The 18,472-nt window shown below is 58.2% G+C and overlaps 1 protein-coding gene across 5 annotated transcripts in view; it reads left to right on the top strand.

Annotated features, from left to right (window-relative positions):
• The window catches only part of PTPRF (protein tyrosine phosphatase receptor type F), an 87,107-nt gene extending 69,974 nt beyond the window's left edge, over positions 1 to 17,133 (top strand). For all 5 annotated transcript variants that reach the window (XM_046010956.1, XM_046010943.1, XM_046010949.1 and 2 more), the window contains 15 exons: positions 101 to 316; positions 633 to 787; positions 3,461 to 3,576; positions 8,275 to 8,372; positions 11,252 to 11,375; positions 11,530 to 11,705; positions 12,423 to 12,542; positions 12,826 to 12,980; positions 13,062 to 13,347; positions 13,444 to 13,622; positions 13,840 to 13,966; positions 14,179 to 14,304; positions 14,564 to 14,718; positions 14,811 to 14,946; positions 15,380 to 17,133. In XM_046010956.1, coding sequence (XP_045866912.1) covers positions 101 to 316; positions 633 to 787; positions 3,461 to 3,576; positions 8,275 to 8,372; positions 11,252 to 11,375; positions 11,530 to 11,705; positions 12,423 to 12,542; positions 12,826 to 12,980; positions 13,062 to 13,347; positions 13,444 to 13,622; positions 13,840 to 13,966; positions 14,179 to 14,304; positions 14,564 to 14,718; positions 14,811 to 14,946; positions 15,380 to 15,448 — 2,238 coding nt within the window. In that variant the 3' untranslated portion in view covers positions 15,449 to 17,133. The remainder of the gene's footprint in view (positions 1 to 100; positions 317 to 632; positions 788 to 3,460; positions 3,577 to 8,274; positions 8,373 to 11,251; positions 11,376 to 11,529; positions 11,706 to 12,422; positions 12,543 to 12,825; positions 12,981 to 13,061; positions 13,348 to 13,443; positions 13,623 to 13,839; positions 13,967 to 14,178; positions 14,305 to 14,563; positions 14,719 to 14,810; positions 14,947 to 15,379) is intronic.
• The last annotated feature ends 1,339 nt before the right edge of the window (positions 17,134 to 18,472 follow it).

Below are 18,472 nucleotides of genomic sequence, written 5' to 3'. Positions count from 1 at the left end.
GTGAACCTTGGCCTCAGTCCTGGGGGAAAGACTCTGAGGCTACAGGCTCAGGGGCACATGGTCTGAGGTCAGGCATGACTCCCGTGCTCTGCTCTGTCAGCTTCTAGAGGCCATCGAGCAGGGTGGTGGGGAGCGGCGACGTCGGCGTCAGGCAGAGCGGCTGAAGCCCTACGTGGCTGCTCAGGTGGACGTGCTCCCCGAGACCTTTACCCTGGGGGACAAGAAGAGCTACCGGGGCTTCTACAACCGGCCCCTGTCTCCGGACCTGAGCTATCAGTGCTTCGTGCTCGCCTCCCTGAAGGAACCCATGGACCAGGTCAGCCTTAGCCACCCGGGCTCTCCACACCCTGAGAGTGGGCCAGACTCAAACACTGTGAGATCCCAGACCTAGGGCTGCCCCAGACACCCTGGACCTGCACTAGGTTATCTCAGAAGCCATCAGACTCGAGGACCCAGGAGGCCAGACCTGATCTAGCCCTGGGGACTCAGTCAGCTGGCCAGGCTCAGGTCAGTTGCTCAGGATCCAACCCCGCACAGCCCATCCCTAGAGCCCTTCCTCCAGGTTGGGTGGGCAGAGGGTGGGGGAACTCACACTGAGCTCATGACTGTGCTGTTCCTCTGCTGGGCCACAGAAGCGTTATGCCTCCAGCCCCTACTCCGACGAGATTGTGGTCCAGGTGACGCCAGCCCAGCAGCAGGAGGAGCCTGAGATGCTGTGGGTGACAGGCCCCGTCCTGGCAGTCATCCTCATCATCCTCATTGTCATTGCCATCCTCCTGTTCAAGAGGTGAGTGCTACACTCAGGGCTCCAGGGGACAGCCACCTTCCCCTGGACTCGGAGGGCCTTCCTGGCATGGGTCATGCAGGTACAGGGCAGCCCCACTCCTGGGCTCAATGGGAGGCCTGGAACAGCAGAAGCAGCGTGTGTACACGTGTGTGTGTTAACCTGGGTGTAACGAGGAGCCAAAGCTTCACAGCGGGCTGGTTCACTTGCTTCCCTGGGCACGTCTGTCCATCTGTCTCTTTGTTTCGGTGGATGTGAGCATGTCTGTCTTTAAGCTTCAGGACACTGCCCTCCCTGGTCTCCTACCTTCAGCACTCGCTCTGCCGCCATCCCTAGGTGGCTCCCTAGCCTGGCTCTCCCACTTAGGCCTCGAGAGGTACAGACCCACCAGTAGGCCCCCACACCCACTGATGTTCACTTGGTACACATGGTGACTGAGCGCTCCTGGTGCAACCACGGCAGCCACGGCTGTCCCAGTCTCGAAACTTCCTCCCTTGCAGTCCCTATCACAAGGGACTGGTCCGTCCACCTATTAGCAGCTGGAAACGTGGGTGCCAGCCTCATCTCTTCCCCCTTGCTCCGCCTGGTCCCCTGTGAGTTCTGTCCCGAGGATGGCTGCATCTGCCCCCCCCACCCCCGCAGTGGGCTCCCCATGAGGCAACATACGTGCAGCCGTACTTGGGCACCTAGCCCGCGGTGCTCCTTGTCCTCCCGGGTGGCAGTAGCTACCAGCTCTTGGAGCCGCCCCTTCTCTCCATCCACCTGGCAGTTGCAAAGGTAATTCCCAAAGATTTGTCACTCTCCGCCTAAACTTTTGGGGGACTCCCAAGATAAAACGCGATCTCTGTCAGCTGACGACCAAAGGTCTGGCTAGTCTGGCTTCTCGGCTGGTCTGGCCCCTCTGCCGTTCCCGATGTCATCACTGAGCTAATGCGCTACGCCCCCACCATACTGCAACCCTCTGGCTCAGGCCCACCCTCCTACAGCCGTCACAGCCTTCTTGACTCCCTTCTAGGGTGCCTGGCTGGCTCAGTCAGCAGCGTGTAACTTCTGATCTTGGGGTTGTGAGTTCAAGCCCCATATTGGGCATAGAACTTAATTTTTTAAAAAAAGACTCCCTTCCAGACTCTGGTACCCATGAGACTCTCCTGGGTCCCTGCTCCTTCCCCACATTGTCCCCCATCTCCCCCAGTGGGTACATCATGAGGCCTGTGTTTCTAGCACCCACCACACTGCTCAGCCTGTAGTCTATGTTCATGAACACTTGTAGTTGAGCGCATGCTGGTCTGTACATCTGAACACATAGGCTTTCCTTGCCCTGTGCCCCATCTCTCCCCTACCTCTGACCCCTGACCTGGACCGAGGGCCCCTTCTTGAAGAGTTCATTCCTTTCCTCCTAGCATGAATAAGGGATAGGCTTTCCTGGTCTGGGGCACGGAGACGGGCGGGGTGGGGCGGTGGAGGGCGGCCGGAGGAGTGTCCCACATACCCACTCATCCTCCTTCTCACCCCATCTGGGTCCTGGAGTCTGTCAGGAGAGGTAACCCTTGCCTGTGAGTGCCACACAAGTGCCATAAATAGGTCCCTCAGTGTCCCCCTGGTCGTAAGAGGGCCTGAGTGCTTGGTGGAAACAATGACCATTCCTTTCTTCTGTCCTTGCCTGTCTTTCGGAACCTAGTAAACAAGAAAGGTAGGAGTCATTCCTTCTCTCTTCACACGCTTCCCCCTTCACTTCTTATCCCTGTGCACATGTCGGGCCCAGCAGGGAGGGACAGGGCTTTGACCAGAAGCCTCCTGGCCTGTGCTTGTCTGGTCAGCTCAGCAGGCTCTGGGGTGGGCTCTGTGACTCTCTCGACTTGGACCCTGCACAGGGGATGCCCCTTCCCCAGGGTGCAAGCATAGTGCAGATTTCAGCACCCTCCCTGAGCGCACAGACCGACTCCAAGCTCACCAGAGCCTTCTGCCAGGCTCCAGTTCTTTAAGATGACCCGCTAAGCGCTGCAGGAGATAAAAGTGCAAAGAGCACTGGCTGCAGGGCAGGGGGAGGTGTGTGTTTTTACACACTCGTGCACACTTATGCACACACCCGTGTCCACATAGCAGGAGCGGCTCCTGGATGCTCGTCAGCAGCTAGACCCCACAGTCTGTCTCTGACCCTGTCCTTCTAGACAGGGGAACTGAGGCCAGTGCGGGAGGACTCTGCCCAGCTAGGGTGACACCTTCCCTGGCCCTGCCCTGCTGCTCTGGACGTGGACCCTGATACCGAGAGACAGACAACTGGGGCCCAGCTCTCTGTGATGTTTGCGTATCTTATGTGTTGTCTGCATGTTTATTCCTGGCGGCCTTGGGGACAGCAGCCACTGCCCAGCAGTGACCTGCCCTCTATTGGAAGGCACCGCCAGCCTCTGCCACCGCTCCCCGCTGCGCTCCTCGCTGCACTGGCCCTGCGTCCGCTCCCCAGTCCTGCTGTCTCCAACTCCCCAACCCTACCCTGTGTTCTCCATGTGTCCGAGCTGCTGTGCCACTGGTTCCCCGTGCTCAGGAACCCCGGGATAAGGGGGGAAACGGGGGGGCCCGAGCTGTAGACACAGGGTCTCTGCACAGCCAGCCATGCCACCCCTCTCTGTCTTCTGCCTGGACCTCAAGTCCTCACCAGCCACCCTTCTGCCTCTCTAGGAAGAGGACCCACTCCCCATCGTCCAAAGACGAGCAGTCAATCGGGCTGAAGGACTCCTTGCTGGCGCATTCCTCTGACCCCGTGGAGATGCGGAGGCTCAACTACCAGACGCCAGGTAGAGTGGCTCCCCAGCCTACCTGCCCCCAGCCCGGCCCACGGGTCCCTGAGTCTGTCCCAAGAGCCCCTGGCCTCGTGCCCCCATTTTCTACTCCTGTTTCTTCCTGCTGCTCACTCCCTGGACCCTGTGACAGAAGCGCCGATATGCAGCAGCTGCGTGGGAGCCCTGGCACCCCAGAGCCTGCTGGGGTAGTGGGGGGGCGGGCTGCTTAGGCCCTGCTTCATCTTGGGTCAAGGCCTCTGAGTACAGGCTAAAGACCTCGCAGAACCCACATCCCAGCCACAGGGTGGCCAGCGTCTGCACCTGCACTTTGTCCCCTCCGCACAAAAGGGGGGTTCTGTTGGTGGGAAACACCCCATCAGACACTTGCAGTAGGTGAGAGTGCCCAGACTTCACTGTGTGAGCACAGGGACCCCACGTGGAACGTCATACCTGCCCTTCCTTCTCCAGCCACTCCCCCATGGCTCTCTGGCTGGCCCTTCTTCCCAAAGCGTCACTCCATCCCTGTGCCCCAGGAGACACAGCTCAGACACCTCCCAAGGTGAAGTCTTCCAGCCCACCTCAGTGCCCACACAGGCCTGGGGGTCTCCCCTGGCTTCCAGAAGCTCTCTGCTCCTTCCACAATGACACCTCTCACCATGGGCTAGAATGGCCTCAATGACAATCCAAGTTCTGTAGAGCCGAGAACTGTGTCTTGTTCATTGCCATCCCTTGTACTGTGCACCCTGTGGGCTCTAAGGGGATACCTGTGAAATGGACACCCAGACAGTTGAGTTGAGGGAGTGAACTAACATACATACAGGGCATATGTATACGTGAGCCAGTTCCCCGTTAAATTAGGGCATGTTAAATGACTGCAAAACTTAACGGCTTGAAACAACAACAGGTACGTGTTACCCCTTACAGTTTTTGTGGATTAGAAATTCAGACAGGAATATAGTTGGAATAGCTTGTCTCTATTTCCGAATGTCTGGGCCTTCACCTGGAAGCCCAAGATCCGGAATCATTTATTTTTATGTATTTATTTTTTAAGATCTTATTTATTCCTTTGAGATAGAGAGATAGAACATGAGCGGGGGAGAGGCAGAGGGAAAGGGAGAAGCAGGCTGCCCATGAGCCAGGAGCCTGACACAGGGCTCGATCCCAGGAGCCTGAGATCATGATCTGAGCTGAAGGCAGATGCTTAACTGACTCAGCCACCTAGGTGCCCCTGAGAGCTAGAATCATTTAAAGCAGCACTCAGCAAACTTTGGCTCATGGCCAAACATGGCCCACCACCTGTGTTTGCAAATAAATTTTGTTGGAATGCAGATATGTCCATTCATTGATATGATATATAATCTCTGGCTACTTCCATGCTACAGAGGCAAAGTAGCATCTACCATATGTCCACAAACCCAAGAGTATTTACTATTTGGTCTTTATGGAAAAGTTTTCTGTCCTCTGAATTCTGATGCCTCATTCATTTGTATGTCTGGTGTTGACGCTAGAGTCAGCTATGAGCCCACCTGGGGTTGTCAGCTTGTGACAACCACATGAGGCCTCGTCCTGTGGTCTGGGCTCCCCCACAGCACAGTGACTGGGTTCCAAAGGCATGCATCCTGAGAGCACGTGAGCTGGACGACCTAGCTGCAACCCAGCATGACCCTATCTGTGAGGCATCCACTCTCTAGACTGCTGGGGACCTCGAGGGCAGAGAAGCCCTCCTATGAGAGGGGATGCCAAGCCCTGTGGGCATGATTCAAGCGAACAGGGGATGATGGGAGAGGGCTCCCTTCAATGGAAACAGCACTGTGGAGGGCGCCCACAGATGCTGGCTGTCCTGCAGCATGGGAGTTGGGGCACTGAGAGCCCACAGACGAGAGGGTAAACAAAGGTCCACCACATGGGAACCCGAGCGCCAGGCGAAGGGGTTTGAACTTCATCATGAGGGTACCAAGGAACCATTAAAAGTTTTCAGCAGGGCGGGGCGCCTGGGTGGTCAGTCAGTTGAGCATCCGCCTTTGGCTCAGGTCAGGTCATGATCCCAGAGTCCCAGGGTCCAGCCCAATCTGGGGCTTCCTCCTCAGAACGGGGAGGAGGGCATCTGTTGCTCCCCTTCTCCCTCTGCTGCTCCCTCTGCTCCTGCTCCCAGTCTCTCAAATAAATAAAATCTTCTAAAACATTTTCAACAGGGGACCGACAGGGTCAGAACTGTGTTTTGGGGATCTAGCTCTGGCTGCTGTGTGCAAGTCAGATTGGAGGAGAGAAATTGGGAGACTAGAGAGCCACGGAGTGAGTGCAAGGTGCCGAGGCCTTGGCCGAGCAGGGTGGCCGTGAGGGCGGAGAGCGGTCTCGGGCAGCACAAGGAGCCAGCAGGGCTTGGGCTTAGGGCTTAAGGCTAAACGACGGGCAGGGGAGTTTCAGGTGGCACCCAGTCTGCGGGTCTGTACCTCTGCACTGCCTCCCGCCTGAAACTACGGGCGTGGGAGGGGGCAAGCAGCGTGTGATCGTCCAAGCCAGAGAACAGAAGGGGGGGCAGCCAAGAAAGAGGTGCAATGAAGACGAGCCAGGAAGGCTAAGAAGGAGCGGCTGGGGAGGAAGAGTCTGGGAAGAGTGGGGTCTCCCTGAAGCCAAGGCCGGGGATGGCTGTACACCAGGAGGACCATTGGCTTTGGCAGTGGTGGCCGAGTCCTGGGGGCAGAAACACCTCCGTGGGTTGAGGGGCAGTGAGTGGGGAGTGAGCAGGTGGAGAAACCCCTTGGGAGGCCACGGTGTGACAGATAGGATGGACAGGACCATAGCAAGAGAGGACGGATGTGGGCTTGAGAAAGGACTTTTCTTCTTACCAATATGGAAATTATTTACAGATGGTTGTCGTTCATGTGAGCATTTGAGATGGCAGGGGAGGCGATGCTCGCCTGTGGGACGAGAACCCGGAAGCCTGCTCCAGGCCCCGGCCTGCATGTGGGGGTGTGACAGAGCCCAGGGATGCCTCCCTGAGCTCTAGGCCCGAAGAGAATGGGAGTCGGGGGAAGCCGGTGTAAGGGAACATGCTGCTGGAGCTCTGGGCTGATAGCCCCGATTTTCTCCACAAGGAAAAGAAAGTGGTTAAGGCGCCAGGGAAGGTGTGGCCTGGCTGTGGACACTAAGCAGGCATGTCTGGGAGGGTTGCCCAGCCACCAAGGGCCCAGGGTTGGCTACAGGCGCTAGAGAGAACTCTCAGGGGTCTGAGAGCAAAGGAGCGATGAAGAGGGGTGCACAGATGTGGTAAAGGTGGAGTGCAGATGGATGAGGGTGTCCAAAAGGGACCGTGGGCTGGGGCCAGCCATGAGTCACCAGAGGTGCAGAGCTCCAGGAACTGGGGCTGCCAATGGGGAGAGACATCCCTGTGGACATGCCGTCCCCAACCTGTTGAAGGAACCAGGGACCAGAAGGGACATGGGGAGGGCATGGCACCTTTTCTTTCTATTTTTTTAGTTCAGTAAAGTGGGTTGTTTTGTTTTTTTTTTTTTTTGTCCTATCATTTAATCCTTATTCTGAAAAATTTTCAAACCCACAGAAAATACAGGTGTCATCTCTGTACCTTTGTACAGATTGACCCTGTCATTTCTGGCCTTACTTGCCTCATTTCTCTATATGAAGGCACACTCCCCTCTCGCCTGATCATCTGAGTATAGCCAAGGTCAGATTTTGATACCAGAGGGGATGAGGGTTGGTTCGGATCCAGAATTTTATCTCAGAAAGAGGCCCCCAAGGCTGCCCAGGGGGTTGGGAACGCTGTGCTCTGGGTGGGAGATGGGGCTGTGTTCCTTGGGGCGGGGGGGGGCTGTGGTGGGGCTCGCCGCACACCCTCGGTCCCTCTACGTGTCCCTGCAGCCGGAGGAGTGGACAGCCTCTCTCCTCCTGCCCCGCTATTTTTTGTGTTTTCTTTCTCTGCAGGTTCCGGTGTCCCCAGTTGCCCGAATATCTCAAGTTAGTTTTCCGAGTTCGGGGGCTTCCCTGGCTTCTGTGTCCATTTCTTCCAACTTTCTTTCACCCCATCACCTCCCTCCTTTCGTGACTCTTCTTTCCCTTCCTTCCTCTCTCCTCCCCAGCTCCAACCTTCCTCCAGTCCTGCCTTCCCTCCTACTGGCCCCGGCCCTGTCTCTCTGCCTCTGTCCCCTCCATTCCCCGTCTGACACCCTGCCAGGTGCCTCCCCTGTCTCCTGTCTCCCTGTCTCCCTCCTTACTTCTCTCTGCGGATTCTTCCGTGTCACTCTGTCACGCCCACTCCATCCACACGCTCAGTGTAGAGACCACATGACCAAGTCTCCCACAGTGACTGGCGCCAGGGAGGGGCAGGAGGGCTGTCCACAGGCTGGGCCTATGGGGCGGGTGTGCAGCTGCCCCCAACCTGGGCTTCCAGCCCCAGCCCGGGAGGAAGGAAGCCTGGTGTCCCTTTTGCGAGCCCGCCAGGCGGGGCCCTGGTGCCCCCTGACTCCACGCTCACACGTGCCCCCAGCACACACACTCCCCTCTGTCCTCTCCTGCCCTCCAGCCGCTGTGTGCCCCACCATCCCTGTCGCCGCATGTGCTGCTGTCCCCATGCCACCAGTGCCGAGTGCTCCATGGTCACACGTGTTCACATGTGCACATCACATGCATCGGGGCTGTCTCTACCGCCCGGCGCCAGCCTCAAACTGACTGCGCCTTGATGTGCTCCCCCTCCCCCAGGTATGCGAGACCACCCGCCCATCCCCATCACCGACCTGGCTGACAACATCGAGCGCCTCAAAGCCAATGATGGCCTCAAGTTTTCCCAGGAGTATGAGGTGAGATGTCCTCACCCCCTGCATTGGGCAGGGCCCAGGCCTAGCCCCATGCCCACTCTTGCCCTGCCTCGGGCCCCAGCTGTGTGTGGGGGGGGGGTGCTCCAGGCCATGGCAGCTGGGGAACTCAGCTTCTCGGGTACTAGGCCTGGCCGAGGCCCTTTCAAGCACCCCAAGTCTGGACACTCGGATGCCTGCCCACATGCTAACAGAGGCAGACGAAAGGTCACCCCTACACACACGTGGATCAGTGGGAACGGCTTCTTTATCAAGAACTTACCGCAGGCAAGACCAGACTAGGCCATTTGCACATGTCCCTTCATTGTGTCCTCCTCGCGTACGAAGTGGTACAGTTATTATCCCATCTTACAGATGAGGAAACAGAGGCTCAGAGAAGGGAAGTGACTTGCCCAAGGTCAAAGAGCCAGTGCGTAGTGGAACCAGGAGTCAGACCCAGGCCTGCCTGACAGCCTGTGGCCTGTACTCACGCAGCCTCACATGCGTTCTCAGAGCCACACGGGCCACAGAGCAGGGAATCGGGGGACTCAAGGCCCACTGCTCAGGCTGCACAAGCCTTCCCGCTCTCAGCCCTCTGTGCGCTGTCTGCGCTTTGCTCTTGACTCCTGGCTGCTCCCTGCTGGGGGCTCCCGCGTTCCAGCTCCAGGGTTCTGAGGGCTTCCAGGCCACCCAGCTGGGGAGGGCTCTGCCAGAGAAGGAGGTGATGAAGGAGAACCCCGGCATCTGTAAGGAGCACCCCCAGAGGTGGTATTCTGCCCTGGTTCCTCTCCTGCAGCCCCTGCTCCCATCCAGGCCTGGCTCAGCACTCACCATCAATCAATAATGGATAGATAGGTGATTGATGGGCTCACACAGCCCAACCTGTGAGTCTGCTCCCTCTGGTCAGATGTCCACTGCTGGCGGTACGTGGTACCCTGGAGTCCCAGGATGCCCCTTCCAAGGGCTGTGGGCCAGGTAGGTTCTGAGGGCTGTGGGCCAGGTTTCTGCAGAGGAAGTTGAGCTTGGCAGGCAAATTGATGAATGTGTCTGTCACGATGAATGTGTCTGTCGTGAGGAAAGCATTCCGCCTCTACCTGTAGAACCCCATGGGGGCCTGCTTTGCAGTAAGACCCTGCTGTGAAGGTGACAAAGTTTGTGAATTACACTCCCTGCTTTCAGTTCTCTCGAGGGCCCGGAGGGTCTTCCGTGGTCTCTACCCACACCCACCCAGTCCCACATCCCGCATCTGCCTTCCTTCCCACGGGACTCTGCACCTCTCTGTCCAGGCTCATGGTGCTCCCCCTCCCACGTTCTGCCTACTCCTCTCCTCCAGCGTGAACTTTCCCTCCTCTTCCAAGAAGCCTTCTCTGCCTGCCAGGGCCTGCTGTGGGCTTTCTCTCTACCAGGGTCCCACAGCTCTGTCACCTTTAACGGTACTCCTCTCCTCCAGCGTGAACTTTCCCTCCTCTTCCAAGAAGCCTTCTCTGCCTGCCAGGGCCTGCTGTGGGCTTTCTCTCTACCAGGGTCCCACAGCTCTGTCACCTTTAACGGTCAGTCGGTCGTCACACTATGGAGCACACACCGTGCTGAATGCCGGGGACCTGGCAATGTCAGGTCACTCTGCTGGTGGGGAGGCCGGCTCAGACAGACAACCAACACTGAATCCGACAGTATACCCTCGTATTAGGTATGACAGAATGTGCAGAGAGCAGGCCGCAGCGCCAAGGCAGGCTGAGGGGGGGGCGTGTGCTGGAGGGTCCCACAGAAGCAGAGCCTGCCATCCTGTGGAGAGTAACGGGCTGGTGTCAAAGTACGGAGGGCATTGGGTTCTGTCCTTCCGTAAAAGGAGGTAGTGACAGCCTGCTTCTTCGGAGGATGAGGTGAGGGAATACGTTCGAAGTGCTTCGAACAGGGCCACACACACACAGTGGGTCTGCATGGAGACTCCGCTATTATGACCTGGGGTCCTGAGGACCCCTGGAAGGCATCGAAGCAGGAGAATGACATTCAGATCTGTCTTATCTGAGGATTGCTCTGGCTACAGGACAGAGAGGGTCAGAGTGGGGCGAAAGCAGAGAGACAGGGAGATGGCCAAGTCCAAGATGGGGCAGCCTGGCCAAGGGGGTAGGGAAGCACCAGGACATGGTGACCGAGGGGACAGGAGCATAGAGGGGTTTTTGAGGATGACTTGAGGGTTCTGGCTGGGGTTTGGGGGTAAATGGGTGAAGGGGCCTTTGACCAAGATAGTCTTCCCATGGCAGAGCCCAGCTGGGGGGAAGCTGATGATCTCTGCTTGGCAAGGATTGAGATTGCAGGGCTCATGGGGCCCCCCAGGTGGGGTTGCCCAGGAGGTGGCTGGCCATTCAGCTTCAGAGCTCAGGGAGGCCAGGCTGCGGCTGGAGTTGTGGGCAGCTCCAGCAACTGAGTGCAAGATTCTACAAGGAAATGAGGCCTCAGAAAGGTTGTAGAGTGCAAAGAAGGCTCAGGAATGAACCTAGAGGAGTGCTGTGCTCTGCCTGTGGGAGGGGCAGGGGGAAGGAGAGGAGACAGAGAGGGAATGACCAGGGAGGTAGGAGGAGAGCTGGACAGGGTGATGCAGCAGGTGCCCAGAGCCCTCAGTGGTTTCGGGCGCAGCATGGCTGGCTGCCATGGCTCCATCTTGGTCTGTACTCATGTCATTAGTGGGGGCAGGGCTGGAGGGACTGGTACATCACCTTCCCAGCAGAAGCTGATACGGCAGCCTCAGCTCCACAGCTGGGGGTTGGAGCTGGTGGTGGCCCAGGCACAAAGACAGCATGTGGACACCGCCTGGCAGGCTGGGTCTTGGGGGCAGGAGGGAGACTGCAGCTCTTACCCTGCTCTGTCTGCCTCCTCCATTTCCATAGTCCATTGACCCTGGACAGCAGTTCACGTGGGAGAATTCCAACCTGGAAGTGAACAAGCCCAAGAACCGCTACGCAAATGTCATTGCCTACGACCACTCCCGAGTCATCCTTACCTCCATCGATGGTGAGCCGAGGGCCGTGCACCCTCCCATCCCTTGCTCTTCTCCTTGCTGGCGGGGGTGACATTTCATCCCAGGAACCCCAGGAGTGCTCCGAGATGTGGTGGGCTGGGCGGGGGCTTGGGGATAATGCTCTCCTGTGTTCCTTCCTGTTCACAGGTGTCCCAGGGAGTGACTATATCAACGCCAACTACATCGACGGCTACCGCAAGCAGAATGCCTACATTGCCACGCAGGGCCCTCTGCCCGAGACCATGGGTGATTTCTGGCGGATGGTGTGGGAACAGCGCACAGCCACTGTGGTCATGATGACACGGCTAGAGGAGAAGTCCCGGGTAGGACCGTGCGGGCGCCTTCCAGCCGGGAAGTGGGCTGGGAGAGACTCAGTCACCAGGTGGCTTCCAGGCCCCCTTTCCTGTGTCGGTCACAAGTTCCCCCAAGGGATACTCTTGTCTTCTTGCGGTGTTCTCATGCTCCCCGGCTGCTGGGTATTCCTGGGATGCGGCCCATTCCCTAGATGCTGGCACATTCTTCAGATATTAATATGTTGTACCAGATGCTGTCATTTTCCGGGAACGTTACTATGTTTCCCAGTCGCTAGCATGTTCCCGGGATGTTCACATGTTCCCCAGATGCTGGAGTGTTCCTAGGGCATTAGCACATCTCCTAAGTTAATTAGTGGAAAGAGCTGCCGTTATCTGCTTTTGCACTGCAAAGCATCGACTGGAACGTAAAATTTACAGAGCTTGAAAATGGCGCATAAACATTATGGGTAAATCTGGCAGAAAATGTGCCTGGTGCGATCCGGTCATGAATAAATAATTTTCAATTATGGCCCTCGTTCTCCCAGCTAGGGCAGGGATGGCAGTGTAGCATGAGAACCTGTGTGGTTTGGTGAGGGGGTGGCATCACCAATCTGAGGGTTCAGGGCTCGGAGCCTTGCAGCCAGGTAAGCTAGACCTTCGGCCTTCTTCTGCCCCAGCGCCCCCGCCTATCTGAGCGCTGGAGTGCCTCTAAGCACCCTTACACCTGCCTCCCTTGTCGCCCTGTAGGTGAAGTGTGATCAGTACTGGCCGGCCCGGGGCACTGAGACATACGGCCTCATTCAGGTGACCCTGCTGGACACGGTGGAGCTGGCCACATACACCGTGCGCACCTTTGCACTCCACAAGGTACAGCCTCCCGGAGCTTGTCCCCCACCCGAGCCCTACCCGGAAGCGATCTGAACACTATTCGCTGGGGATGGATGAGCGAGAACTTGGTGCCAGAACTTGGGGCTCAGAGGCGTGTGAGCCCCTCTGGCAACCAGTGCCATGGGCAGGATGACTGGAAAAGGTGCCTCTGGCTCCTTCAGGCCACCTCCCATGGCTTCTGAGTCGGGTCAGGTGTCCCCTCCCGGAGCCTCTAGCAGACACGCTTCCCTGTCGCATCATGTCTCCTCACGCTTCTCCCCAGAGTGGCTCCAGTGAGAAGCGAGAACTGCGTCAGTTCCAGTTCATGGCTTGGCCAGACCATGGGGTTCCTGAGTACCCCACACCCATCCTGGCCTTCCTGCGGCGGGTCAAGGCCTGCAACCCACCGGATGCGGGGCCCATGGTGGTGCACTGCAGGTGAGCAGGGGGTGCGGCACCAGCAAGGGGGGTGGGGGGGTGGGCTGGAGCTCTGCGCCAAGCCATGCCCATGTCATGCAGCGCGGGCGTGGGCCGCACGGGCTGTTTCATCGTCATCGAGGCCATGCTGGAGCGGATGAAGCACGAGAAGACGGTCGACGTCTACGGGCACGTGACGTGCATGCGCTCGCAGCGGAACTACATGGTGCAGACGGAGGACCAGTACGTGTTCATCCACGAGGCCCTGCTGGAGGCCGCCACGTGTGGACACACAGAGGTGCCTGCCCGCAGCCTGTATGCCCATATCCAGAAGCTGGGCCAAGTGCCTCCTGGGGAGAGTGTGACTGCCATGGAACTCGAGTTCAAGGTGGGCTCAGGGGCTTGGACTGGGTCACGGGGATGATACCCCCCCCCCCGCCACCTGCCGAGAAGCCAGGCCTGACCAGCCCATCCCTCTGTCTAGTTGCTGGCCAGCTCCAAGGCCCACACATCCCGCTTCATTAGCGCCAACCTGCCCTGCAACAAGTTCAAGAACCGCCTGGTGAACATCATGCCCTATGAGTTGACCCGCGTGTGTCTGCAGCCCATCCGTGGCGTGGAGGGCTCGGACTACATCAATGCCAGCTTCTTGGACGGCTATAGGTCAGCATGCCTGTGACTGCTCAGCACACTCTACGGGGGCCTAGGCCTGCAGCTGGCTAGCCGGGGGCCCGGCAGAGTAGGGCCAGCCTAGAAGATCAGAGTGGGCTTTCCCAGAGGAGGGGTAGGCAATCTGAGTGGGACTCCAAGGAACTAGGCGGTCTTGGGGAGACTCGGGCCAGTGGCATCTCCGGCATGTGCAGTCTTCTGTCCACCCCAGACAACAGAAGGCCTACATAGCCACACAGGGGCCTCTGGCAGAGAGCACCGAGGACTTCTGGCGCATGTTATGGGAGCACAACTCTACCATCATCGTCATGCTGACCAGGCTCCGGGAGATGGGCAGGGTGAGCCCACCCCCCCTCCCCAGGGCCCCTCGCACACCTGGGAGCGCACCCAGCACCTCTGCACTGCTCTCTCCTTTCACACCCAGCCTTCCCTCAGCAGAGCCTCAGACCCCCTCCTCAGCACCTGAAGCGTCCCAGGACTCCTCTGAATCCTGGAGCTCTCCTCCCCCATCCCTCCCTACCTGCTCATGGGGCGGGGCCTTTGTCCACAGGAGAAATGCCACCAGTACTGGCCAGCAGAGCGCTCTGCTCGCTACCAGTACTTTGTCGTTGACCCGATGGCCGAATACAACATGCCCCAGTACATCCTGCGTGAGTTCAAGGTCACGGACGCCCGGGTGAGTGCCGAGAGGGGAGCGCATGTGCCCGCGTGAAAGCGTGTCTCTAGTCGCCTGAGTACGCGTGGGATGGGGCCCTGGCTCGGACTGCAGGAGTCTGATGTGAGGGTGCTAGTGTGGGGGCGTGAGCACCTCTCCGGGGGGCCTCGGGGGTCAGCATCTCATGGGTGTGGACGGGGGCACTGTGTTGCCCGTCCAGCCCGGCAGGGCTGTGGGTGAGGCACGGGTGCTGACCCTGTTTCCTACCCGCCTCTCCCAGGACGGGCAGTCGAGGACGATCCGGCAGTTCCAGTTCACAGACTGGCCTGAGCAGGGCGTGCCCAAGACGGGCGAGGGCTTCATCGACTTCATTGGGCAGGTGCACAAGACCAAGGAGCAGTTCGGGCAGGATGGGCCCATCACAGTGCACTGCAGGTAGGGCTGACCCCATGGAGGGCTGGGGCGGGGTGGGGGGGCACTGTGGGCTTGGTGGGCAGGACCCCTGATCCAGTGCTGTCCCCGAGCAGTGCCGGCGTGGGCCGCACCGGTGTGTTCATCACCCTGAGTATCGTCCTGGAGCGGATGCGCTATGAGGGCGTGGTCGACATGTTCCAGACCGTGAAGACCCTGCGCACGCAGCGCCCAGCCATGGTGCAGACGGAGGTACACGGGCCCTCTGGCTGGGGAAACAGGGCAGCCCCTCACCTGCACGCACGGTCTATTATTTCCTGCCCTGCCTGAGGCACTAGGGCAGGGTGAGTGGAAAGGGCTCCCCCTCCCGCAGCTCTACGCTGAGCGCCAGCAGTGTGCCTGGTGCCCGGCTGGGGCTGGATAGCAGCCCTCATGGGGTGCTGGGTCTAGGAGCAGAGAGACGTGATGGGAGTGGCGGGAGAGAGGCAGGTAGGTGCAGGGCAGCGGGAAAGGGGGAGAGCTGAGCCTTCAGAGGCCCCTCTAGGCTCCTGGACACCCCCCGCAGCAGACATCTGCGGCTCGCATCTGCTCGGGGCCCACCAGCTGCAGGGGGAGTGCCCTTGGCCAGTGCATTGGGAGAACCCACTCCCCCTGCCTGCGGCTGAGCAGCCCCCTGTCCCAGCAGGACCAGTACCAGCTGTGCTATCGTGCGGCCCTGGAGTACCTTGGCAGCTTTGACCACTATGCAACGTAACTACCGCTCCCCTCTCCTCCGCTGCCCCTGCCTGGGGCTCCGGAGGGGACCCAGCTCCTCTGAGCCATACCGACCGTCGTCTAGCCCTTCTGCACGGATGCTGTTTCTGGCAGAGCACAGCCCACTGGGCTCACAGCGTTTCAGGAACATCGCCACACCAAATGGAGAGCCCAGAACACCCCTGGGCGAGTGGGTGGGCTGGCAGGCCAGTGCCGTGGCCCGTCTCTGTCCACCAGGCCCGCCCAGAGCCTGCTTCGAGCTCTCTGTTTTGCTGCCGCGTTTCTCATGCTTCTTCTCATGGGGTGGGGATGGAGACAAAGTCTCCTTTTTTATACATTAAGTGGGGTAGACCGAGGGATTCTAGCCTCTTCCTCTGACTTTCCTTTTGCAAATCCTTAACTGCAGAATGGGCCTCTGTGGGGGTTGGGGTTCAGTTGTTTTCTTTTTTGAGTTCACTTTGGATCCTTTTTTTGTATGACTTTTGCTGCTGAAGGACAGAACCTGCCTTCCTCTGTGTGGAGCTGGGGCCACCAGGCTGAGTGGAGGCCCAGCCGTGGGCCTGGGAGGCACCCCTGATCTAGCTGCTCTTCCAGCCCTGCAGACGGGATCCTGTTTCGGCCAAATGCGGGGACACTCGACTCTTTTTTTTGTTTGTTTTTTTTTGTTTTGTTTTGTTTTGTTTTTCCTTCAGAGCCTTATTTGAGGCCCCACAGACAGTGGTGGGCGGGGAGGAGATAGGAAACACTCATCTCCAGTTGTCTATTCCCGTGTGTGTGTGAACATTCACAGCCCAGAACCACAGACGTGTCTCGGGGAGCCTGGCAAGGCGTTCCTCATCACCATCGTGTTTGCAAAGGTTAAAAAAACGCAAAGACAAAAAAACAAAAAAAAAATCCAAAAAAAAAAAAAAACAAAAACCACCAAGAAAAAACAGAGTCATCTTCCTGGCCTCTGCTTCCAACCCCCAAGAGGGGAGGTGGCCCCTTGTGCCTGGGCTTCCCAGGGGAAGCTGCCAGGCTGACCTCTGGGCCCACAGAGCCTCGCTTTTGTCCCCGGCATTGCGGTTTGGCATGGTGTTGGTAAGCTGTGGATCCGGCCGTGTGGCCTCGGTGACTGACACAGGTCAGGGTGTGTATCACACCCCGCACACCTCAGGGCCGAGCAGGGGCACAGCTGGCCCTTCAGGTTCAGGTCAGTGGGCCTGGGAGCACACATCTGTCCTCAGCGGGGGCCGGGTGATTTCCCTCCCTGGTTTGCAGCTGTCTTCAAAGCCCCTGAGAATCGCTCTTTTCCACTCCTTCACGATGCCCTCACAAACCAATGTGGCAAGACTACTGGACTTCTCTCAATGGTACTATAATCAGTCCTACTCTCTCGGCTCGCTGAGGGGCAGGGAGAGGGCCTCTGGGCAGCACTATCTAGGTAGGTAAGTGGGGGCGGGGAAGGGTGCATAGCTGTTTTAGCCGAGGGACGCGGAGCAGGCGTCCCCAGATCTAGCTAGGCTCAGTCAAGATCAACAATCCAGGGTTGGTAATGTTGGATGAAACATTCATTTTTACCTTGTGGATGCTAGTGCTGTAGAGTCCACTGTTGTACACAGTCTGTTTTCTATTTGTTAAGAGAACTACAGCATCGTTGCATAATTCTTGATGGTAATAAATTTGAATAATCAGATTTCTTACAAACTGGGCCTCTGTCTCAGCTCTTTCTGGAACCAGAGAGGGGTCTCTTTCAGTTCAGTACGTAGGGGTAGATTCTGGAGATTTCCTGCTCCAAGGGGGAGAGTGTTATGTGGGGCTCCCAGCATGGCTGCTGACTTTCAGAAAGGAGCATCACCACGAACCCTCAAAGCCAGCTGCCAGCGTGTGTCAAGAGCAACCCACCAGGGACCCCGGCTCCCCAGGCAAAGAGCAGACGCTTTGCCTCTCCTCACGCCACCCTCCCCTCCCCTTCCCTCTTCACATCCCCCCTGCTGTGAGGACAGAGATGGCATGAGCTGGTGGAGGCTGGTAGGGCTGGAAATCAGTGAGTGAGGACTCCTGTAATCCCTGCGATGTGGCTCATGGACCCCCAGACACGCAGCAGCATGGGCTCCTGGAGCCTGGCAGCCTCTCCACCGGTGATCCGACCAGTCAGGCCAGCTCTTTGAGCCGTGGAACTTCCCCAGGGCACAGAACAAGCGGGAGAGAGCAGTAAGTCAGCAGTGACCAGGCTGTTAGTGCCCTCACGATTCCTCCCCCCACCAGGAGAGGTGGGTGCACTGAGGCAGCACCGGACCCCCATGGTGGGGTCGATGCAGGCTTCCCCGAGGAGAGGACATCAGCAGGATTCTGAGCGTTTCATGGGGGTGAGCAGGAATCACTTTTAAAAAGTGGGGAAAGTATTTCCAACAGAGAGAACAGCTCGTGCAAAGGCTTGGAATTGTGAGACAGACGGACAAATGTGAGGAGAGCAGTTTTGGGGAGGAAGTGAGACGCAGCTAGGAAGGCAAGCTAGAAGCCGCCAGACGCACAGTTGAGGGGCTCTGGGTGACATGGAAGGGATGCAGTCCCTGGGAGGCAAAGTCCCTCTGTCACGTCCTGCCGCCCCCACCCCGGGTCTCGCCGCCCTCCACTGTTGGCAGCAGTCTCCTTGGGGGCTGTGAGTGACCAGGCCTGGGATTTGGGCTCCCCAGCACCCCGGTCAGTGCCTGGCCTATTTCTACCTGTTTAGAAAAATGACATCATCATCGCATTGCTCTTGATAGTGTTAAATTTGAGTGATTGTTTACTAAATAAAAGAAGGAGCCAGCAAACATCTCCAAGTGAGGGATAAATATCAGATTGTCACTTGAACAAGAGCATGGGTCCTGCAGGGCAGGCTTTGCACAGAGTACTTTAGGTCCTAATCACTAGGCCTCAGAACCAGCCAGCTGAGCAGACCCTCTTGTCTGCATAGACGGGACTGAGGCTCACATGGACTTGTCAGAGACCACAGGGCAGGTGAGCTCCAGAGCAGGGACCCACACATGGTTACGCCCGCACC

This window comes from Meles meles, chromosome 1 (genome assembly GCF_922984935.1).
Source record: "Meles meles chromosome 1, mMelMel3.1 paternal haplotype, whole genome shotgun sequence".
Lineage (NCBI taxonomy): Eukaryota > Metazoa > Chordata > Mammalia > Carnivora > Mustelidae > Meles > Meles meles.
This window is presented reverse-complemented; position numbering and strand designations above follow the sequence as displayed.